Source organism: Cyrtonyx montezumae, unplaced genomic scaffold (genome assembly GCF_038088225.1).
Source record: "Cyrtonyx montezumae isolate F1298 unplaced genomic scaffold, pur_monq_1.0 scaffold_18, whole genome shotgun sequence".
Taxonomy (NCBI): Eukaryota; Metazoa; Chordata; class Aves; order Galliformes; family Odontophoridae; genus Cyrtonyx; species Cyrtonyx montezumae.
In genome coordinates, this window is record NW_027071914.1 from 8,372,795 (window position 1) to 8,396,503 (window position 23,709).

General features: G+C 49.6%; 2 protein-coding genes across 2 annotated transcripts in view; both read left to right on the forward strand.

Annotated features, from left to right (window-relative positions):
- UBTD2 (ubiquitin domain containing 2) overlaps positions 1-5,084 on the forward strand; it is a 45,244-nt gene extending 40,160 nt beyond the window's left edge. Inside the window, exon 3 of the mRNA XM_065734557.1 lies at positions 4,594-5,084. Within this exon, the coding sequence (XP_065590629.1) occupies positions 4,594-4,991 (398 nt within the window). The 3' untranslated portion in view covers positions 4,992-5,084. The remainder of the gene's footprint in view (positions 1-4,593) is intronic.
- A 10,270-nt stretch (positions 5,085-15,354) lies between these two features.
- The window catches only part of STK10 (serine/threonine kinase 10), a 41,278-nt gene continuing 32,923 nt past the window's right edge, over positions 15,355-23,709 (forward strand). The window contains exon 1 of the mRNA XM_065734568.1: positions 15,355-15,546. Within this exon, the coding sequence (XP_065590640.1) occupies positions 15,391-15,546 (156 nt within the window). The 5' untranslated portion in view covers positions 15,355-15,390. The remainder of the gene's footprint in view (positions 15,547-23,709) is intronic.

The window sequence follows — 23,709 nt, forward strand, 5'->3', positions numbered from 1 at the left end:
GAGCAGTCACCCTGCACCACTCGTGCATGCTGTTGACGTCAGTGCACTTTTTTTCCTATAGGATTCTGTGTTTCCCAGCCATGACCTGGAATCAGCTGCTAATGAAGATGAAGAGAAAGCTCAGCTTCTCTGCCTGACCTTAATCATCACTCTCTAAGAATTGTACTGTAGTATTCAGAATAGGACCCACTTGTTTTCTGATGCTTGTAATGAGTTTTCAGGCATTTGTGACCTATAATGGGATAGAAACCAATAGTATACAGGTGAGAACTCTGCTCTTGCCAATTTATTCAGCAATCCAAGCTCAGCTTGGTTTTGGAATGGAGTTTTTGGTAAGAAAAACAGATGAACCAGCTGTTCCTTGGGCAAATGTGTTATACACAGACACTTAAGCTCCTTAAAGTAGGTAGTCTCATTGCAGTGCTAGATTTTGTTTCACGTTGGTTTAATTCCTCTTCGTGCAGCAAGTCTGGCTGAGGGAGGGGAAGAGGAAAAATCTGCTCAGTTGTTAGGGCATTTCTGAACAATGCTCCTCAAATTGCTTAAAATCTTAGAGAAATAAAAGCCACTTTAGAAACAGAAGACAAGAAGCTCACAGCTTTTTCTGAGGAGGGAATAGCATGTAGCTTTCAAGAAATGTCATTAAAATGCATGAAGACTTTCTGTGTTTCTGAGTGACTGTGATCATGTCACCTGATTTCAGTAACCAGAGAAGTTTGCCTTCATGCCACTTAGGTCTGTTAAATTGCTGGTGCATGCATGTGTGGAAGGACAAAGTGTCCAAGTACCAAGCTGCTCAGGGGTGGAAATGCTCTCCCAGCCAGTCCTTTTCCAGAAAAACATGCACATCCTCATCATCTTAGGAAAGCAACATTTTACAGCCTGTGAAGCAGCTTGTTTAGGAATGATCCAGTTCCACATGCTCCATTCCATGAGGGATCACATCTGCTTATTCTTCTGCCCAGAACTATCAAGCTGTCTCCTACCTGGGTGGCAACCAACAAGAAGCTCTGTCTTATGATTCTTTCCAGGATTCCCTGGTCTCCAAGTTTATATTACTTCGAAACACTGAAAAAGAAAACCAACAAAACACACACGAACACCTTGCTGTGTTTCTAGCATTGGAGAAGCTTATGAGTTTAGTGGGGCTTTTTACTTCTTTCTCTCCTTGGCTTTGCTCAGAGGCAGTTCTTTGTCTTGCTGTCTGGGTACTCTGTGCAGGAGTTTATTAAGTCACGTTAGCATCTAGAGAGCTGCTTATATACTTGAGTATTTACTGCATATTTACAGTATCGACACGCTTGGTCTGTGCTCTCCTGGCTGTTGCTGTAAGCCTTTCTGTAACACTGTGATCTTCCACGTGAGCAGCAATTGCTTCTCCTCCCTCTGAAGGAGCTGCATCCTTGCTGTGCCATAACTGGCTGCTGGGGGCCCTTGTTGCCTGGGTAACAGGGAAACCTTCAAAACATTATATGTAATTTTTTTTTCATTCTGTTTTCTCGTGAGAGCTCCACGTTATTTTCTGTGTCCTTATGTGCTCAACAACTTCAGTGTCCTAAGCTGGTGCATCATGCAGGAGGGCTCAGAGTTAAAACAGCAGCGTTGTGAGGGGCTGCAGCTCAGGCCTCTGCTTGCTGTGCTCAGTGCAGGGCTCACTGCGTGGTCTGGGTGGGAGCTCTGACTGGCTGCAGTGATGGGAGCACCCCTGTGGGCAACGAGCTTGACTTCTCCTTCTCTCCAACAACTTGCACTTGCAGGCATTGCTTAAAATAGCTCCAAACTCGCCATGCCTTCTGGTAAATGCACTCAGCCTTCCCTTAAATTTTGGACTCCAACCAACATGATGCTTCTTCGCACCCTGCCTTTGAGCCATTTACAACATTTTAAAGGTTGTCAGTGGAGCCCAACCCTCTCCAAAAGTCACAACCAAAAGCCTCACAACCACAGAGCTGTGCTTGTCCCACTGGGCTTCTGCAGGTGGGTCTGACGTAGGTGCACACCCATAAAATGAAAGCTCTGCTTGCACTGGGCTGCTTTTATGCCTTAATCCACATGTCTGCTTTATGTCCCATTCCATGTTCTGGATGTGATGCGGCTCAAGAGTCTGGAGTATTTTTACCAACAAGACAGAAAGAATGGGTTTCTCTTGGCTAGGTTTCTGGTAGCTTGTGACATTAGCAACTTATCATAGGCTGATCATTAGTGTAGAGGGCCCTGGGCACCCTGAGCTGGTGAGGGGCAGCCAGCCCACAGCAGGGACTGGAACTGAGTGATCTTTGAGGTCCCTTCCAACCCCACCCGTTCTGTGAGGCTATGCTGCATTAGGGCTGTGCAGTTGTTATTGCGAGAGGTTTCCTCTACGGTGTCTTGGAAGAACTAGAAAAGCAAACCTAAAAACACACACCCACACTTCCAAGCTGGCTGCTCCTTCATAGGATTTTTTATAGTCTTTACTTATCTGATGATGATTAAGCAATTGAATGTTTGTAGCATGTGCCTCGACCTTGATGTTGGTTCAGCTGGGCAAGGATGTAAATGATGAATAAATTCCACAGCAAGCTTACCCCATTGTATTGAGAATCAGCTCTTGAGTATACTTCTCCAAAAGAGGGACACTCCTGTTAAAATGCATGGCTCTTGCAGAATGAGACAATTTTAGTTGCAGTAGCTAAATTTAAAAACTGTTGGGGTTTGGCTCCTTTTTCAGCAGCAAACTGTCTGCTTGGTTCTGTGAGCCACGATCCAGAATTCAGCACTGCGCCATTTACGAAATTGATGAGGTGTGCAGAATGAAAGGAACGTTTTAAAGCTGAAGGATGAGGACTTCGGGCTTTACTACGTAAATCACACACAAAGTATCCTGGAAGCTCTGGAGCCGATATGGTTTTGTTCAAGCTGGTTTGCTCTGAGATTCATAAATGATGCAAGGCTGCACTGAGTGCTGTATTTGTCTGGATTTCCTTCTTTGCTTTGTTTTCTCAATAGATGTTACAGCACGGTGTTCTTGGCACTACAGGTACCAACAGAAAGTCCCCTGAAGGGGCTGATATTTTAGCTGAACATCTCCTCTGTGTGTTTTCATCAGCAAAAATATATATATATATCCTTTAAAAAGTAGTTAAAATAAAAAGCAGGGGGGCTAAGAGACAGCACATATCCAGTAAGAGTGACACGGCATATCCCCAAGTTACAGTGTTAACAGTGCGCTCATTTTGCTGATCAAACAGCAAAGCTGAAGGGAGCCCACTGTCAGCGTGTAGAAGCTTCCAGCCTGAAAAAGAAAAAAAAAACAGAGAAACAAGAAGCCATCGTTTCTGACACGGAGCAGCTGGGTGTTTGCTGTGTGCAGGAGGGCCGAGTCAGAGCGCTTCTTTAAATATTCCGTAGCTCAAGGACTTGGCTTCTCTTCAAACGCTCCAACTACAGAAGGATGGATAATGCTGCAAGTGAACGTGCCCCCTCTAGGGGCAAAAATGTGGAAATTCGCAGCAGCAGGTAAAGCCGAGGCACTGGGGAAGCATTTCCTTGGAGTGGGAATATCTGTTTTATTTTTTACTCCTTCGAGAAGGGATTTCTGTTGTGGTGGGGATGCAGTTCCCTTGGCATCTTGTTTCCCTGGCTCACTGCAGGCGGTGACGTGTGCTGTGCGTAGCAGGGCTCACTTCTTGGCTTCTGGCACTTCAACCATAAGCTGTTACAAAGAACGTGCTGCTGCTTTTCCAAGGTAGCTCTTGAAATGCCTTTACAAAGGGTGTGTTTCATACTGTGTTTAAAAAAAAAAATCAGCTTACATTTATTAGTTCTACTGGAGTCCTGGTTCTTGAGCTGTTTAGTGTGTGTGTGGTGTGATTTCGGTAGGGAAGGATGTGCTGTATGCAAGGCAGCACAGCAGCTCCCCATCTTTTATGGCAGCAGGCAGGTTATCCTGGGGAACCTCTCAGGAGTCCAAGGAGATGGAAATCACTCCTGACACTACAGGGATGTGGGACTGCTTTTGATGTGCTCTGGTTCTGTGTGTGCCGCGTGTCACTGCTCCAGCGATGACACCTCACTCTGTATGGAAACAGAGCTGACCACCTTGGGAGGCTGTGTTTGTTTTCTCTGGCAGTGAACACTAAAACATAAAGCCTATATGAAACCAGTTCAGCTATTTCTCAGTGTTAGAGAAATTACAAAGTCTTTTTCTTTTCATAGTGGTCTTTCGCTTCCAGTTTCCGCTGTCTTTTCATTACACGTTTGGGATCACGTAACTCACCGCAGGAGTATTTTCTGAATGTTTGCATGCCCTAAATACCTGGTCATGCTGCCAGCAAAATGCTCTTCTGTATGGTCCATGTAGAGAACAGCTCACTCCATCTCTTCCTTTATCCAGCTCTGTCTGGAGGACTGGGTGCATTTGGGGGAGTGCTTCAGTTCAACCCCAAGTTTCCACATGGAAACGAGGTGAAGAGAACTTAAGGTTGATCCTTTAAGACCTGAAATGAGGCTTAATCAATGTCTTAATAGCGGGGTTAATGCTCCCAAGTGTGACTATTTCAGTTTTAAACATGAAATGCATCCACACTCACTGTTTCCTGTTCTCTTCCCCTCCAGGTGCTCTTACAGAGTGTTACGATGAACTGGGCAACCGGTACCAGCTTCCCGTCTACTGCCTCGCTCCGCCCATCAACATGATCGAGGAGAAGGGCGACCTGGAGACTCTGGACATCCCCGACCCACCGCCCAACTCAGGGCACGAATGCCAGCTCCGTTTGCGCCTGTCCACAGGCAAAGACCTCAAACTCATGGTCCGCAGCATGGACACGGTGTACCACATGAAGAGGAGGCTGCACGCCGTGGAGGGAGTGGAGCCCGGCAGCCAACGCTGGTTCTTCTCAGGCCGGCCACTTGCAGACAAAATGAAACTGGAGGAGCTGAAAATCCCAAAGGACTACGTGGTGCAAGTCATTGTGAGCCAGCCCTTAGCAAACCCAACCCCGGTGGAAAACTGATTTCTGCTTGTTTATCGATTCTCCTCCTCTCCCTCTCTGTCGTGGGACTGGTTTTCACTGCCCTCTCTTCTTTCATTTTGTCCTGCTAATGGATTGGTTTCAAGAAATGACCAGCAAAAAAATTCCATCTGTGATGGAGATCTGCAAAAAACAAAACATAAAAATGTAAACTGGCCTTTGGGGTTTGCCTGATCTCATATTTAACACAACAGCAAGCAGCGAGGGGCAAGGGCAAAGAAAGAAGTGGGGAAGGGAGGGTGTGCAAAGAGGGAGGGAAAAGGTTGTCTTTCACTTAATAAAAACACATAATGACCCTTATAACTGTAGGTGGTGTCCTGATCCATGGAATAAGAGTAAGAGCACTTTGATTTAAAAAATAAAAATGGATATTTCGTATCAGCACCACCTACAGTTAACACAGGACTCACAGCCGCCCTGCGTAGGTCCCGCTGTGTGGTGTGAGGATCTTGCTGGCCAACCCAACGCACGGCTTCATCCAGGCACTGCTGAGACACCACCAGCCCTGGGCAGGGAGCAGGGCTGGGGCTCAGTCCCTATCCTTCTGGCAGCTTCTGCCGTGCTCAGCCCAAGCAATTGTACATTCCAAGGTGGCGGTGCAGTCCTGTGCCATTGCTGGTGCCAGCGCTGGGGACACGGCCTGCTGGGGCCTTAGGCAATAACTTCGTAAACGTATTCTCTCACGTACTGTACTGTAAACCTGCTACAAGACTGACTTTGCCTGAAGTTTACTGGCTGACTGGCACCCGGGTACGTGCCTGCCGAAGTACTGTATAGCACTCAGAGCATTAAAACTGACTTGGAACAAGCTAGCTAGGAGTGGTGAGCTGGTCTGCAGTTAAAGATGAAGTGCACAGCTGTTGTCTGGTGGCACCGGTGTGCCCGCTGCTATAGCTCGAATGCAGTTCCACCCAAATGCAATGGATTGCAGCCTCCCCTGCTCCGCTCTGGAGGGCTCCGTGTGGAAAATGGTAAGAGCACAAGAGCACACACAGTTCAGCTTTACCTGTGTCATTTGAAGCAGCAGTCATTCTCGATCTGGAGATACCCTCACCAACACACAGCAGCAGCCCAGCGTGTGGCTGTGGTGTCCAATCACCAGTACTTTCCCTTCAGAATGTAAGAGGAGCCCTTGTGGCAAATGACAAATCCTTTTTTAGCCTCAAAAATCTGAATCTGACAAACATATCTGGGGGGGAAGAATCTGATCGTCAGTTACGCTGGGTAGAGATGTGCTCTGTTCCTCAGCCTTGTCTGGTAATGCCTTTGCTTGAGATCAAATCCACTGTTCCTTTTAAACTTCATTTCTGGTGTGCTTGTTTTTTCAGCCATCAGTGAAATCACTTCTTCGAGGGTCCGGCACGCTGGCCAGGTTGGATTTTTTTTCATAGATTTCTGCCTTCCCTTTCTGAATCTGCAATCTAAAGCTCCTGTTATCTCAGCTCTCACTCATCTGCTAGTGAAACTGCTGGGTTAGGATTGGCCATCTGACTCCAGATGCATTGCATAGAACTCACTGTGTCTGGCAGTGCAGGAGTTTCTTGCTGCACAAGTATCAGTGCAGAGCCAGCAGGACCAGGGTCCCAGCTACGACATCACAAGTCTTACCCAACAGGTGGAAGCAGATGCAGGCACAGGCACAGCCAGCTTTCACCTCTTGGAAAACAGATCCACATTTCACGCACATTTCTTCTCTATCTCAGAGCAGCTTTTATTTTGGTCCCTGTGCTGCACACTGCGATTTCCTTACAGCTCCTACAGTTTGTGCAGGGTGATGGAAGTGTAGTGGCAGAGCTGTGTAAATGAGCATTATTCTTGTTCTCACAAGCACCCAAGTGACTTGGTTTTTTGCTTTTTTTTTTTTGTTTTGTTTATTTGTGTTGTTTTGGTTTTTTCTTTTTCCTTTTCAGAGATTAAATCAAGGCTGATAAATACTGATGTAGAACAACAGTTTTCTATTGTGCAATTTTTTATGACAAGTATGCTTTCTTGTACTGGGGTTTTGCAGCCAAATCTTTTGCATTCCAGAGGGAAAAATATTTATTTGATATAAAAACAACTCAGATCTCTTTGATATCTCACTGGGCAAAGGGCAGCTTTGTGCCAGGAAGACTCTCCTTGTCTCGTGAGGCGTACTTGTACATCTTTGTGTGAATGGTCACTCCCCTCCAGTCCTTTCTGGGAAGGGGAAGTTGTGCTGAGTGATTAAGAGAGAGCAAAGCTAAAACCAGGGCGACGTTTCTGAAACTGAACACTAACGCACTGCTTTGGGAAGGATATGTTTTGGAGGGTTGTTTTTATTTTATTCAGGCGGTTGTCACCATGTCCAGCTTTTGAGATTAGACCACGTAGGAGCCGGGAGACGTTGTTCTTTCCTTCTTGCCCCTCTCAAGAGTGGCATCAGTTGCATTGTGCTGTAGCAGATGATGATGTTTGGTGTTAACTGCTTTCCTGGCAGGGTGCAAAGTGATGATCTGAAGGCTGTGTCACGTGTGCACTCTGAGCAGAGCAGAGAACTGCTTGGTGAAGATGCTCTGTTCTCTGACAGCCTCTCCTCTCTCCTGGCCACTTAAGCACACAGCCAGAACTGACAGAGCTCCAGTGGTAGAAATGCTTTTACAGGTGGCAGCGAAATCTTTTCATTTCTTCTCTATAAAACGTGCAGATGTGCGTAGCACCCACCCTACTGGAAACAAATTCCGCAAGATTAATGTGAGAAAAGTTCCCAGTTGCAAATACATATATATATATATATTATAAAAATCAGTAAGGAAAGCGTACAGCATGCTGACTAACTTATCCCTTGTATATTCCTGGAGGCTGCAGTATGCATTGAGAGAACAGTCACTTCTGTCTTTGTCCTCTGAGGTGGTCTGCAGTGTGAATGCCAGTGCAGGGGACCCAGGCTGGGTCTGCATGGAACTCGTGATGGTTCCCAGAGCAGGGCAGAGGGAAAGGCTGGTTCCAGTGCAGAGCAGGGGAGGCATGGCTGGAGCAAGGCTTACCGGATACTGAAATGCCCTGGGGAGAAATAGGATGGAGGCAGGGTTGTGGCTGCTCAAATGGGGAGGACGAGAGGAGCCCGCTGGGGCTGCCCCTGTGTTTAGCAGTGTGGGCATATGCTGAGTGGTGAGCTCAGTGCTGCTGGCAGCCTGGGCTGTGCAGTGCTGTGGGCAGAGCACAGGTGGTGCAGTGGCTTTGGTGATGTTCACAACCATGAACTGCAATGCCAAGTGCACCTAGATGAGGAGAAATAGGGCTCTATTTTTTTGTTCAGCCCATCAGCCCTTTATGTCATTGCTGATCAACTCTGGCCACGAATTGAACCAGTCGATGACATTTTTTACTGTCTGATGTGCTTCAGATTTTTCTGCCCTTTGTTGTTGCTTCTGCCTGATCCAGAAGTGAAAAAACAGTAAAGACCCACACTCCTGGGTGGCGGGGAAGGCAGGGGACAGGAACAGTGCCTGCTGCAGGATGGTGGACACTTGCAGCACGGTGCTGTGGGTCTTCCACAGCCAACTGACAGCACTCGTGCACAGTGCCCAGCACCTACAAGCCCAGTTCACTGCATTGGCTGCTTGTGCTTTGCTGGGTATCCTGTACAGAGAACACAGCTGGGAATAGCCACACTGTGAATGTTCTTAGTTTTCTGGAAGCCTTTGTTCTCTGGAGCTCAGATGTACTGAGGTGAACCAGCAGTGTAACGAGTTGGGTTTTAAAAACCACACAAATGCTAAAAGGAATAGAAACAACGCAGCAAATGAGCTCACCCACCAGGCAGCTCCTCTTTGCCTTCCTCGGTGAGCTCACAGCTTGGCATGGGGAGGGGAGGGGTGGGATTTGCTGGCACAACAAGGCAACACGTGCAGAGCGAGTAACACTCCATAGAGCAGATGGCCAACCGACAAAAGTATTGCTGTAGTATGACATGCTTCTGCATATATATCTATTGTTAGTGAGTAACATAAAGACTTCAACAATACCCTTAAAGATCCTAGCTTGTTTGAGACGGCGGGATGCTTTTAGCCATGGGATTTTGAAAGCATTTTAGCTGTGTAAGTGTTGGCAAACTGAATGCTGTACATTTCTCCATTTCTGTCTTCAGAGACACGAGGTAGCGGCGTTTCTGACTCCTGGTCTATATTTTACAGTTTTTTCTGTATCACTGTAAATACCTTCCAGGCTCCCTGCATCTTTTGCAGATCATGTTTACGTTGGGGTGGGGGGAGGTGGGAGGGAGGAGAGGAAGATTTTTGTTGGCTTTTTCACTACGCTGCTCATTCTGTTGAAATAAAAGGAGGCTCTGTTGGAAAGGGGCTTTTTTCCTTCGCCCTTCACTTCCCCATATCCCGACCCCTTGTGGCTGGCAGTTCTCGGGCAGCTCGCGCTCCCTGGGTCAGCATGGAGAGGGATTTTGAGAAAGGAGGTTTTGAACAGTTGCTTTGGGGAGGAAGGATGAGCTTTCTATGCTGTGCAAACTTGCTTGGACAAACCAAACAAACAAAAGATCTCCCTGAGATGTTGGTGTTCTGCCTTGCGAGTTAACGGTTGTAGGAAGACTTTGGGCTAAACTCAGCAGCTGCGCTCCCACCTTCTCCCAAAGAAGATGAATGTCCTGCTTCATGTCTGCAGCTGCAATGCTTCTGTTGGTCAGTGGCTGTATATACAAGTCTGCCTGCTTTGAGACTTCCATTTTCATCACGCGTTTTGGATCGCTCTGTTCTGCCCATGGCTCTCCTCCTCCACGCTTCATCCGTTCAGACGCTTCGTAGCCGCATGTGTGTGTTGCTCTTGTTCATAGGAGCTGGAGCTCCTTCCATGGGAGACGTGGCATGGTGCTGAGCCTACAGACATCAGCAGTTAGAAGATGAGACTTGTTTGACCAGCAGGCTTCTTTCTGTGGACTTTGAGACCTGTCATAAACGTGTCTGCTGGACTGTCCATGAAGAAGTGTTCCAGCAGGGGCACCTGTTGGGTATTTATCCGGTAGAACTCCGTGTTTGTATATTTTACAGACGTTGACCATTCGATCAGAGCCATGGGGCAAACAGAGAACTCAAAATCCTGACTCCTGCCTTAAGACTCCCAGTTCACCTTGAGCTCCAAAAATTCTGCACCTGCCCATCTCGAAGTCCTCGTTTCCATAGGAAATTGGAGTCCAGTTAAAGGCTGGAGACAATTAGATAAAAATTAAAACAAATTAATTCTTAGTGGATGGCTTCATTAAAATAACTAACTGGTCTTGTAATAAGAACCCTGTTTGTGCCTCACAAGTCCAGGGAATGTCTAAAAAGCAGAGGTGGCTTTCGAGCAGTGATTGACATGATGGCATTAGCTGGTGATTCGTAAGACACTTGCTTTCACATGTCCTGAGCAAGAGACTTAGGTTTGTGTCCTCTCTGCCTCATGGTAATGGTTTTCAAAGATGGCTGGTACCATCAGATTTGTACTTCTTGAATAAATATCTTCATTTTTATGGTAAAACCTTTTGTATGCAGTTTGTTTGTGTGTGCCATGTAAGAAAGAAGCATCCGTATTTCGTCGGGCATGGTGCTGGAGCTGGCACTGACACGGAGCGCACGCGGTTCCAGCACACAGCACAGGAAGGAAGGGCGAGGGAATCCCAGCGATGTGACCTTTTTGATTGCTTCTCCCCCTGTGATTTTTATAAAATCTTTTAGCATCCAGCACACTGCTGTGTAAAACACGCTTTTTGACTTTGCCCCCCTCCCTGGCTCACTCCATCAGTGAAGAAGTCCCAGCCTACACAGAGACGCTGTGAACATCAGGTCACTTCCAATGCCTTCCGTGGTTTTGTTGTACCTCTGTTTCTTGGCTGATGTGTGGCAGTAGCGTGTGCACATTTTTAATCAGTGGCAAAGCACAAGTAGGTTGTCTTTTGACTGTTAAATTCTGTGTTGTTTTATTTTTTTTTAACCTAAGGAAGATCTTTTGCCACTGGGAGCAAACCATCTGAGTTGGAAATGCTGTACAGAATTTCCTGTATTGAAAACAGAAAAAGAGCAATTCTTCTTTTCCTGCATCTGAAAATAAAAGTCATAGTGGAAATGCCATGCCTTAAGGAATAAGCGCGGCGTTGTTTTTCTCTTCGAGTTTCTGCAGCAGGGCCTTGAATTCTGAATGGGAACTCCACAGCTTTTCCATGAGCTTCTGGTGCAGCAGTGCCTCGTTCTGGGGCAGGCATCACACGCAGCGGTTGCAGCCATGGGCTGGCAGTTGGACCCGATCATCCTCGTGGTCTTTGCATTCTTTATGGTCCTATGTTGGTGTGTGACAGAGTCCTTTGCCATGAGGTGTGCTGTCCATGGAGAGCCCAAGGAAAGCAGCGCAGCGCTGCGCCCAGCGGCAGTCATTACTCTGTAATTACATTAGCTGGTACGTTGTCTTCATTCAGGTCACCACTTCGTAGTCTTGATTAACTGCTGATTGCATCAGAGGAGCATGAATAATTGTTTTGTGAGCCATGTTGGTCCAATGGTATCACAGCAAACATTTCAGTGATTGGGGTTTCTTCTAATCTTCTTTTCCAGGTAGAATCAATGTGAATTAGGAAGCAAACAGTTTGCCTAAATTTATATATTCCCTCTATGTGTGTATATGCATATCCCAATATATAGAGAAGGGATTATTTATATATGTAATGCATATACCATCCCTGGAGGTGCTCAAGAGCCGTGGAGATGTGGCACTGAGGGACATGGTCAGTGGGTAAGGTGGGGGTTGGGTGAGGTTGGACCTGATGATCTTCGTGGCCTTTGCCAACCTTAATGATTCTGTCATATGAGCATGAGGGAATGTACAAGGTATAGAGCTGTGTTACACAGACTGCTTCTGTTCCACTCCAGCTAACATGGGATGTAATTAATGTTCATATTGGGACCGTACTGATAGTTCTTTGCGCTCTGTCACGCAGAAAAGTCACGCAGTGCGCTGGGACCGAGGAGGCATTCCTTCCCATGGTGGGTGCTGAACGCTGCCAGCTGCTGGTTCTTAAAAATGTAGGGCACGATGGTCACATCCAGCTTTGCAAGGAACTGTTCATTGCATTCTCTTCTGTTCTGTCCCTGAAAGGTGTGGGTTCAGCTCTCGGTTCTTTTTCTTCGGAGCAGAGGTCGGGGAGGTGGATGCTGCGGGCGTGCGTCATGTGGGGTCAGCAGCTGTGCTCACAGACAGGAAACTTCTGTCCTAATTAATCCCTGATGCTATAGCCTCACAGCTTCATTAGGGGAGGTCTGTAATGGCAGTGTGTTTGGAGGAGGTTGAACGCTGTGATGCCGTGTGTAAGGTGAGAGGGGAAATACATTCAGCAGCCTGCTGCATCCAGGGGGTAAACAGCCAACATTTAGCAGGAGAAATTGCCTCTCTGGCTTTCTCTCCACATGGCTTTAATTAAGTGTCTGAGTTAACATAGAAAGCAGCGTTTCCTTCAGTCAAACCACTCCTCATGAGCAGTAACGAGGACGCAGGGACTGCCTGACCCCCAGGCGTGTGCTGCTAATGCAGAGCAGAGCAGCAGCAAGCTGACAAACCCGAGTGGATCCAGCACTGAGCCTCAGAGTGCCTCTGCGCATCACAGAACGGCTGCGGAGCATCGTGTGATGGTTTGGGGGGTGGGAGAGGTCATCCCTAGTGCCACGAGGGCCACTGTTGTGGTACATGGAGGGGAACCGAGTTGCACCCATTCTCTGATTCTGTGTGATTCCTCCTCCTCAGGTGCCACTTTGGTACAGCAGTGGAGATGTGAAATGGAGGAAACAGAACACAACATTTCTGGGCTCCATTGCTTTGGTTTCTTGCCTTGTACACTGTCATCCCATCCGCTTGGTTGCCGTGAGCTGAGCCCAGAGGGGAGGAGGAGTGTGGCTGCAGTGTTCCCAGCTGGGGAGGGGGCTCCCACTGGGGCTGCTGGGAGCTCTAGCTGGCAGGATGGCCGCAGCCCTCTGCCTTCGACTTTGCTTCTCCTCTTGGATGTCAATGCAGTGCATTGCAGACATCCCCAGTTCTGCGCAGCTCAGTTTCTGGTTTTGGAAATAGTTTAGCAAAACAGCCTTGGCTAATTCAAACTCAGAGAGACCCCCGAGCCTCAGCCCCTGTCCCCTTTTCCAACACGCTGTTTCCCAGCTAGCTCAGGAGAATTTGATTCCAGCTCCTTGCCTGCGGCTCATCCCAAACATGTTACATGCTAATGGGGCACCTCCCTGCCATGTTTCTCCACCACGGCACGATGAGTTCCAGATGTGGCTGCGATTCATAACATCTGGGGCTGGGCGTGGCTGGCACAGGGGAGAGCAGAGCCTTCACAGCCATGTCACACAGCTCGCTCACAGCATCCCTGTCACCAGGCAGCCCCTAACAGGGGACAGCTCCAGCACGACGCAGGCAGATCCCACTCCCTGCAGGAGTACACAGAGAACTGGCTCCGTCTGGGGGCAGAAAGATTTAGAAGCAGTCTGTGAGCACTGATTTCCTGCTTTGAAGAATATGTGGACTATCAGGTGATGCTGCTGTCCAGAGAATAAAGGTGACCTCTCGTTGGCTGTGCCTGCAGGAAATCCTGAGCTCCAGCGCTTCCTGCACATGGGCTGTCCCATCCCTCCTCTGCTTTCATGCCTGCACAGCAGCATCATGGCCACGTCCAGGCCCACAGACCCTCCCCACCACACGTATGTGTAAGAGGCAGACAGAAGTCGGCCCCACACCTGGAGCACCGTTGAAGTCACTGTTCCTCATCGCGTTGTGGCCCAACTCCACTCAGAGTTAACAGACAGCATTAATGAGATGTCTGATCTCTGAAGCGGTTTCTGCACGGAAGGCAATGTTAAAGCACTCACACATTTCTGACTTCCTCCTCCTCCAGCCCACGCCCTTGAAAGGGGAACAAAAAAGAAAACCAAATCAATCAACAGGAAACATAGGGAAAAGAATTCTCTTTTGGAGGTGTCACTCCTAACCCACGGCCCACCCACAGTCCCTTATAGTCCATTCCCATCTGCCCCAGCTGCCCAGGAGCTGGGGGTGCCAGCTGAGGCCAGCACTTCTCTGTCACCTGATGGAGAGGAGGAGCGACCTGTGGCTGTGAACAGCCCCATGCAGAAGCTGTTGGCAAGACACCTGCCCGCCCTGTAGCACAGAACACGGCTGCTTTATGGAAAGGATTACACCATGAGGTCGTGGCTGTGCTGAGGAATGAGCTTCACTGAGCCAGAATCCCCTCTTGCCCTATGTTCCTGGCATCTTGCTTGTACAGTGCTGAAGACCTTCTTTATCTCCCACCTTTTGTGTGTCAGTTATCAGCTCACGGTGGCCAGGAGCTGGCTATCATGTTTGTGCAGCACTGGAAGCCGACCTGGGGCTGGTAGTGACAAAATCAAGGGGGGTTATGGGCTGTGAGACAGCAAAGAAGGGGGGAATGCCTTCAGTGGGGGCTGAAATCCATCCCAGTCTCTGGGAGTGGTCCCGTGAGGCCAGGTAACCTCCAGAGAGCTGCGCTGGAGGGCCGGGGCTGTGTGCTGGGACTGCAGCTGCTCTTCATTCCAACCCCCCAGTAGCCAAGTCCCGTGTGGATGAAGCCCAGAGACAGCAGATCTGCTTATGGGGTAGCAAGCGTAGGGTGAAAAATGCCACAGTTTGTTTTCAATGTTGTGCTGAATCGGAGTTGCTTCAGAAACTTCCAGAGAATTAAGTTGGGTTTGCAAAATGAACGTGAGCTGAGAGCTCTGCTCTGCCGGGGCTGCCCACAGAAAGGCAGAACCACAAGCCCTGAGCATGGGGCTCATCCTGAATTCCCTGTGTTCACAGAAGCTGCCAGGGATGGAGATGCCCGATAGCCGCCCGCAGCCTAGAGATGATGGAGTCAAATGCTCTTTGGGGAGGTAGACGATGGCACGGGGAGAAGGACCATAGCGAGGTCCGGTAGCTCGGAAAAAACCCCCCCGGCTGCACCGTCGGCTCTCTCCCCTAGATGTCCCCATCCAATACTCGATTTCACTGCGGCTTTTCAGAGGGGCTTCAAGTTCTGCCGGGCAGAGCGCGCGGACCGGCACCGGGCCGGGTCCCAGCAGCGCTCAGTGAGCCGGCTCTGCTGGCGGCCGCCCAGCTCGGCTCGGCAGCGTAGTGCAGCACGGCAGTGCCGAGCCGAGCCGAGCCGAGCCGGGCCGGGCCGGGCGGGGCGGGTGCCGGCCAATGGCACGGGGGGGCGGCGGGCAGGCAGGCCAGCAGGTGGAGCGGCTCCGGCTCCGTGTGCGCGGCTGCGGGCGGCTCCGCGCTGCCCCGGGGCGGCTGCCGGTAGCTGGGGCGGGGGGGAGGGGGGGTGCGTGGGAAGCGCCGTGCTCCCGGCTCTGCCGACGGCCCCGGCAGCATGGCTTTCGCTAATTTCCGCCGCATCCTGCGCCTTTCCACCTTTGAGAAACGGCGTTCCAAGGAGTACGAGCACGTTCGGAGAGACCTGGATCCCGGCGAGGTGTGGGAGGTCGTGGGGGAGCTGGGGGACGGAGCCTTCGGCAAGGTGTACAAGGTGGGTGCGCGCTCCCAGGCAGCTGCGGTCCCCCCGCGGTGCTGCCGGGACCCCCGCTCGTCCCGCCGGGCTGTGTCTGCTCGGCCCAGCGGGCGGGGACCGGGGATGCTTCTCCTCCTGCAAGCGGGGACAGCGGGAGAACTCTGGTTCAGTGAAACCGAAGTGCGGCCGTACTTGGGTCAGGGGCAAGAAGAGAGAGGAGCTCGCTCGTTCTCTCTCTGTTTCTCTTTTTTTAGCTTTTATTTTATTTTTTTCCTTCTCCCTCTCAACTGTCAAACTTCTAACCCGTGCCAGGCTGTCGGAGCAATGAATGGAGAGAGCTCGCCGGGAAGGCAGCCGTCTCGGGGCTGCCTCCAAGTTTTGCGAGCCTCTAGGGGTGCCATTACGTGTGTGGAAGCTCGGCGAGCAGAGGAGCGCAGCTCCTTCCGATGAGTACAGTGCCATGATAGTTTCACCTTTAGGGTTCTCAGGGCCAAATACCGAACCGGACTTGGCACCCCAGAGCTCACCCGGTACCGACGATGCTCAGCTCTGCTGCTCAGCACTGGGGTGGGTGGGATGCTGGGGCTGGCTGGAGGAGCAGGTTGTGCTCCAGCTTCTCTGCCCTGGTTGCAGAGATCATTTGGAAGCGGAGCTGTGAATGAGCTGTTTGGCAGCAGCTTTCTGGCAGGCTCCTAAGAACATTTAGCAAGGTATTGCCATTTCAGAACTGAGAAGTGTGCAGTGGCCAAGAGAAGGGCAAGAAGGGAGCTGGCTGTTTTCAGGCCAGGACAGCACTCTGCCATCCATTTCATCTACTTATTGCCGTGTTATTTGAGAAAAGGACTCTTAAAAATCAGGCGTGAAGTGGAAATCATTGGTGAAGGATCCATGCTTCTAATATAACGCAATTGCTTCCAATTGTGATTTAATCTCTAATATATTTATCACTTTAAAAATGCCACCTGTGTTAATTAGTTCTTCTGTGACCCATTTGCTTGGTGTTGTATATTGGAAACCACTTTGTATATAGCAACGCTCACTCTTGCCCGGGTAATCATTCGCTTGTGTTTGCTCAGGTTTCTTCTGCAATGAGAGGAATGAGGTAAACATTGTAAAATAAGTTAATGGGCGCCTGAGACAAATGAAAACTCAGAGGAACACCTCATTTATATCTCCTCCACTCTAAGTGTGCTCAGCATATCCAAAACAGTGAACTTTCTGAGGAAAAAAAAAAAAAATCCACCGAAAACCCTTAAAAGCAGTTGGGTTGGTTTTTAAATCCGTTGTCAGACCTGAATGCCTCTGCTCTGCACCCCAGCCTGACACTGCCTCAAACTCTGGAGGTAGCTTCGCGTGCTGAGCCGACAGCCTGCCATGCAGCAGGACTGCTGTGTCTGCAGCTCATTCCATCTCCTTCCATCCCCTCTTCAACCCAGAGGAGGACGTGGGCTGTCGCGCGTGACGCAGTGCGGGCCGTGAGGTTATAACCCGAAGTTCACTCTGTCTACAGCTGGAATTGTACTTTAACAGCTAAATGTAGGCTTCGGTCTGCTTTGGGCGTGGGGTGCTGGCTAACCTCGTGACGGAGGAGAGGGCTGTTCTGCTTCACTGGTCAAGCTTCAGTTCTCCATCTTTGAACTCTTCTGTGCCCACCCTTCGTCTTGAAGGACACGGTTGGCCTTTAAGAGCTCTCGCACAAGACTTTGAGAACCCAAATAATCCAGGTGACACTAAAGCCTTGTTTCAGGTAATAGCCAGCAGCAATATTGCAGGGCTGTTTCCTGCTGCGTTAAGGTTTAACTTGCATATTGTCTTCCCTTGTCGTTCTAATCTGGAGCACGACCCTAGTGATGATGCTGTAGGATGGTGACGTGAGAGATTAGGCTTGCCTTAGTGCTCAGCTGCCAGGAAAGCCCAGAACAAACAAACCAGCCCTTGTGCACAAGGGAAATGTAGGAGGCCAAGGTGCAGTGACAAACTGTAATCCTCTTTGAGTTGCTTTGAAGTCAGTTTGCTTTTCACACCAAAGCAATCACTGGGAGCGAGTCGGCGTGTTTGTATGGCACTGAGAGTTTCAGGATGCTTGAATGAAGTTCCTGCCCTCCACCCCTCCATGCAGGGATGTGATGTCACCACCTGTGCCTGCATCCTGCCCTACCTCCCTGTGTTCAACTGGGTTGTGAGAGCAGCACAAAAAAATGGGATTTATTCATACCCAGAACAGTCTGAAACATGACCAGAAAGCTCCAAGCTGGGAGAAATTTAGGTTTTGGTAGGAAAACTGCGTTTATTGGAGTGGGTTTAATTTTTATGATGCTGGGTTTGAGCAGGGGAAGGAGGGTTCAGCTGTGCAGTGCTGTTGCTGTTGTTTGTGTTGCACAGCACTCGGGAGCTGTTCTGGACTCACCAGGCCCTCAGCTGAGCAGAGCTGAACTGGTTTGACACTGTTCACAAAAGTAGGATGGGCTTGATTTTGGTGTGTGTTAGTTACAAATAATCAAGAGCCTGAAACATATATGGTTGACATTAAGAAACGCACAGTTACAGAGAACTATAGGGATTCCCCTATCTCTCTATAAAGCCTCCTCATTTTTTTCCAGCAAAAGGGGACCTGATTGTACGAGACAACAGAGAAAACTTGCTGCAGAGGGTAATGAAGCTGAAAAGTAGGAAGGGGGTGGGGAGAAACTGTTTCTTCTTTGCTTTTACTCTGAGTCCTTTGGTTTTGGTAATTCCAGTGGATGTGATAGGGCAGTGGTAGCAGAGAGCTCACTGTGTGCCAAATGTGCTTAGTTAGGCTGGTGGTCAGGAGCTGCAAGCAGAGTATGAAGTTAGCAAAATAAATGCAATATAAACATAAAAACACACTGTCCTAGCTCGGACCCTTTTAACGTCAGCAGGAATGGATGCACCCTGGCTCTCGTGGGTGCTGGGAATGGGTGAGCTGCTGGGGACGAGGCTGGGTCTAGCAGAAGCACGGGCTCTGCAGGAAGGAGCCTGCAGTCTCGCCGCCTCTCTGCTGTCTGTTGAACCATGGGGTCGTTTTGCTTTCCCCACGCCTCTTGTTGAATGCTATCTCCTCTCTCCAGTGTGTGCTGATGGGGTGCTGCCCTGATAACGCTTTCCTCTAGCAGGGTGGGGATGGGATGTCCCCTCCAAGCAGAGCTGCCCGCAGCCACCAACACTGCACAACACTGGGGCAGCTCATCCCACCCTGCTGTCAGCATGCGCAGCACGGAGCTGTGCCACAGCACTGCCCAGGAGTGCCTCTGGCACTGCTTCTGCTTTCCTTTGTAAGATGCAGCTTCAAGAGCTGTTTGTGTGGGTTATCTGATGTGTTATGGTGGCATTACTACTTCGTGTATAGCCCTTCAGGCTCTAAATGCTCTGTTTTGGATTGAGGGTGGCAAGGAGCTCGTGATGGAGGTGCTGTGCAGTTGTGGTGTAAACCCAGCGCGGGCTCAGGGCTGCTCCCAGGTCAGTGGGGCTCACTTCTGGCAGTTTGGTTCACAAAGAGTTTAACACCCGGTTCCTGGAAAGGGTGCTGCAGAGGGACGTGGAACTGCAAGCTTTGCTTTTTGCTGAAAAAAAAAAAGGAAAAAAGCTGAAGTTGAGTGCAACTCGGTCCATAAAAATAGGGCAAAAGTAGAAAATAAAAGGTGAGAGGATGATTTTCCCTTGTCCCTTGGACTAGTTGAAAGGTTTTCACGAAGTGTTTCACATGGGGAGAGAAGAGGAATGAGAACACATCACTCCTTTACTGAGGGAGCAGCGGCCCAACGATTTTAAACTTGGTTGAACTTTAAACTTGATTGAACTTAATGTTCACTTGAAATGCACTGACACATGCACTGCTCCGTCCCCACTGAGGGCCAGGAGAAGCCTGACTTCAGCTCTGCTGAGCTGCAGCTCTGTGTGCAGGGGGAGTGGGATCGCTCTCCATGCCCTAAATATTTTGACAATGACTTCTGTGTCACGGCCAGGAGCTTGGCAGTGCTGTGCGTGGTGGGCTGCATGGAAGGGAGAGCTCAGAGCAAGCCCTGGGGCCTTTCATCCTCGGGCATGTAGCAGTCGTTGTCTCTTAGAAAAATCCCTACATGTCCCATGATCTGTTTAATTTTTTTCTCTTGCATGTGCAGTTTCTTTGAAGCAAGGATGGGGACAGTGTACTTTCTCCTGTCTTTGAGATGCTGCTGTCTGTAAATCTGGGGCTTTCCTAATAAACCTTAGGTGAAACCCACCCCCACTGCTGCACGGCGTGGGTGCTCATGTAGCTGTGAACACCCACAGCCGTGTGGCCTGTCCCCTGCCTGTCCCAGCCCTGTCCCCTGCCCCATGCACAGCTGCTCAGCCCACTGCCAAGCACTGTGTGCTAAACTCATTGCAAAAAGATGCAAACACTCCAAAGTGTTCTCATGGTATTTTTGTTGTTGCTTTTGATTTTTTTTTCATGTTCTAATTATTATTTTCAAAGCAGCGGTGGTGACTGAATGAAGGCATGATGAACTTGGGCCACTGTGCTCTTCCAGGTGGTTTGGAGGATGGTCTGTGAGTCCATACTCTGAGACTGTACAGGCCAGAAGAGTTTCATCTGTGTCAAGCTTTCTTCTTCCCTCTCTTGGCACCTCACGTGGTTTGTTCTTTTTTTATCTTTCTGGCTCACGTTGGGACCATGCCTCCAGCTCAGTTCCTGCTGGTTATGGTGTGGTGTATCAGCACAGAAGCTTCTCACCATTCCTTCAGCTTCTCCTGCTGTGCTTGGGTACAAGGTTCAAAGCGCTGCATGGAGCTTTTCTGCACCTCAGCCAATATGCTGCTGCTTGGGTATGTTGGCACCCACTGCCTTCTGCTGGGCTGCTGCTGAGCCTTTAAGGTGGGAAGGGGTGCGTGTGCCATGCTCCGGTCACTTTCTTTGTCCACGTAGAACAGAAGTCCTTGGTCACTGCTCGAACTTTCTGGCTATGTCCCTTTCTGTTGCCCCTAGCATGTCTAAACCAGAGGAAGGCATCTCTGCATTTTCACTAACGCTTTTCTGTTTGTTTTGCAAGCCACTTCCACTTCCCCTTAAACTCTTGCAAAGGCGTTGCCACAGCTGCCAGCGCAGCAGTGTGGTGCAGCCCTCCTGCCCGGCCTGCTGCCTGCGTTGTGCTGTGTCTGGTAGGGGTGCCAGGCCCATGTAGCTCCATGGCTCCAGCAGTGTGATGGGTGCAGCACATGAGGCTGCAGGCGTTCAGACGGAAGGTTTGAATCTTGGGTGGTCCTTTGTAGAGCCAAGAAGCGCACTCGACAATTTTCATGTCCCTTCCAGCCTGGGACATTCTGCATGTCTGTGATTCTGTGCCAGGCTCAGCATCTTGGGGGCTCCACACTGCTGCACTGCTGTGCCCACTCATCACTGCCAGCTCTGCTGCCTGCTACTCTTGGGTGGGGTGAATTCAGCATTTCCAAAAAAGAAAAAAAAAAAAGAAGCAGTAATAATAACTTAAAGAGAGCTATTGTGGCAGACTGAAGTGGCTCTGTGGGGCTCATCGGACATGGAAGTAATTTCAGCTCCCATTGATTATTTGGCAATAATAGGAACACTGACTTGAGCCTGTCTGCTCTGTGTTTATTGATGCAGACAGCTCAGGCAGAGTTCATTGGAAGCCAATTAATCATTGTGCTATCCCTGAGAAATACCTAATCAAGCAGCTGCTTGCATACTAAGACAAGCAACGGGAATATGCTGCATGGAAAACCAAGCCAGAACCATCAATCCCCAAATTCAGCTTCCGCTGGAGGGAGGCCAGGGGTCTTCTGGTTCCCCCAGCTCAGTACTACCTGAGGCATCAGCTCACAGTGCACAGAGAGAAGGGACAGAAACGTGACTGCACATAATTGCAGACCAGCTCAGAAAGGGCCATCCCAGGCTCGGGAAGCCCCCAGGCATCCATGTGGCAAACAGCACTGGCAGGACTGCTGTGGCACTGCTTGGAGCACGCTGGCTGCCAGCTCTGTTCTTTGTCACTGGTGGGTGAGAGCTGGCGGGGATGTTCTCTGTGCTGTGCCATGGCAGTGCTGCCACCCCAGGAAGGACAGAACAATCTGCCTTCCGGCAGCGCGTTCTGTATGAGCTTGACGTGGTTCCTGTGTTTGTCAGAGCCTGGGTTTCACAACAGGGTGAGTCACAGGCAAAGGCCAAACAGCCTTTTGTGTCACCTGAACAGCCACCTCTTAGCCCTTACATGCATGAACTGAGCAGTGCTTTCTCTGCTGCCTCCGAGCAGTGCTGGATCCCTGGTGCTCCCAGTGTGTTTGGGAGCAGGATGCCCCACACCCATCTTTTCCAGAGGGCTGCAGCGAGGTCCTTCCTCCCTCTTGCCTTATATCCCAAGTGTTGGCTCTTCGCATGGCTTTCTGGAAGCTTGGTAACTTCTATTTAAAATTGGGTAACTTTTATTTGATTCGTGTTCTCCCATGAAGTGCATGCCCTGTTCCTGTCTCTGCACAGACCTGTCAGCCTGTGTCCACGCGGTGCATTGATCTTCAAAAAGGCACATAGGGCCAGAAGGGCATTTCGGGTTTTAAATACCAGGACTGTAATGAATCCAGCTACAGCTCAGCAGCACATCCTGGGCACTATGCTGGCAGCTGTCTGCTCTATATTTTGTGCTAATTAGCACTCCAGGGACAAATTATCTGTGGCATTAGAATGCCCAGCAGTAGACAAGATATATGATGGAAGTGAATTTTTTTTCTTTTTAATTTAACTATTTTTATTGCTGACTGACCAGCCTTAGGTCACAGACTGGCATCAAACAATTTCTGTTCTTGGGATGTCACCAGCAAGCAGTTCTTCTTTCTCTTCAGCCCACAGATTTCAGTGGAAAATCTGGTGGTCTGAGGAGCACTAATTCATCAGAGTGTGCATTTTGGGGTATTTTGTGCAGGAACAGAAACTCTTTCCTCGTCTCTGCATTCTGTAGAGGTTATTTCAAATGCTGTGGCTGTCTGACAATCTCACTGCTGGTCCAGTCAGCCTGTGGTGCTCTTGAATCTTTTTGGTTTTCTTTTCCTCTATATTACTGTCTTTAAATCCCAAAGAAATGAAAATAGCTATCGTTAGATGAGTTATCATTTCCCTTGATGTAAAATGAGGACTTACACTCTATTGCACCTCCTGATGAAGGTGAAGCTGTAGAGATGCAATTGTCTTCTTCCATCCTGTGGCTCTCAGAAAGCAAGCAGTGGATGCTGCCTTCCCAAACCCAGCACCGTGTCCCCTCATTGTGAGAAATACTGCCCAGGTCAGCAGCTCACAGACAGGAGGTGCAAGTTGCTTCTGTGTGACTGCTGGTTTAGCTTTTTGAGGCTGGAATGATCTGCATTTTGCTTTGTGCTGTCTTGGGGTAGGTTCTGACTTATTGCATGAGGGCAAGTAGAAATCAGGAAAGGCCTTTAAGCCCTAAAGCATCATTGCTTGCCTCAGATGCCTGAAACTGGCTTGCAAACATAGCAGTGTCAGTATTTGGCCTATTTAACATCCAAACAAACCTTCCTGGAAGAATATCTCTGCAGGAAAATACCAGCTGAGAAGCTGGAGGAGATTGCCAGATGTGAGTTACAGGGACCGCACAGCACGCTTAGCCAAAATTTGACACTGCCTGTGCACATCTGGCTGCTGCAGAGCAGGGCTGTGACACACACATGATGGGGGACAGCTGTCCCTCGGCTGCTGCAGGGCTGGCACAGTGGGAGTGGGAAAGCTGCGTTTGGGTTTGGTGAGATCATGGGCAGCTCAGGAGGGGTCAGCAGTGCTGCCTGGTGGGGCCTGGGTGCTCTTGTCACGGTGGAGGAAATTTGTGCTAGTGAAAGCCAACTTGTGCAGCTCGTGGGGTCCTGTCCCTTGCAAAACTGCAACCCCAGTGTCTCCCCTAATGCAGAAATGGCCAGGAGCGTGCTCTCACTCAGGACAGTCCGCAGTGGTGGGGAAAGGCACAGCTGATTATGTTGTGGGCATCTGTAAGGTCCCAGAACTGCTGTTCTGACACGTAAGATAACCCTTGGCCTGTGCCAAAGCCACATGGACCTCCCAGCCCTTCCTGCTGGCCTCGTGCACAATGTGGTGAGGCACTGTGCAGGGCCAGGCGAGTCGAGGAGAAAACAGCCTCTGCTCCGAGGCTGTCACCAGCGGTATGATTT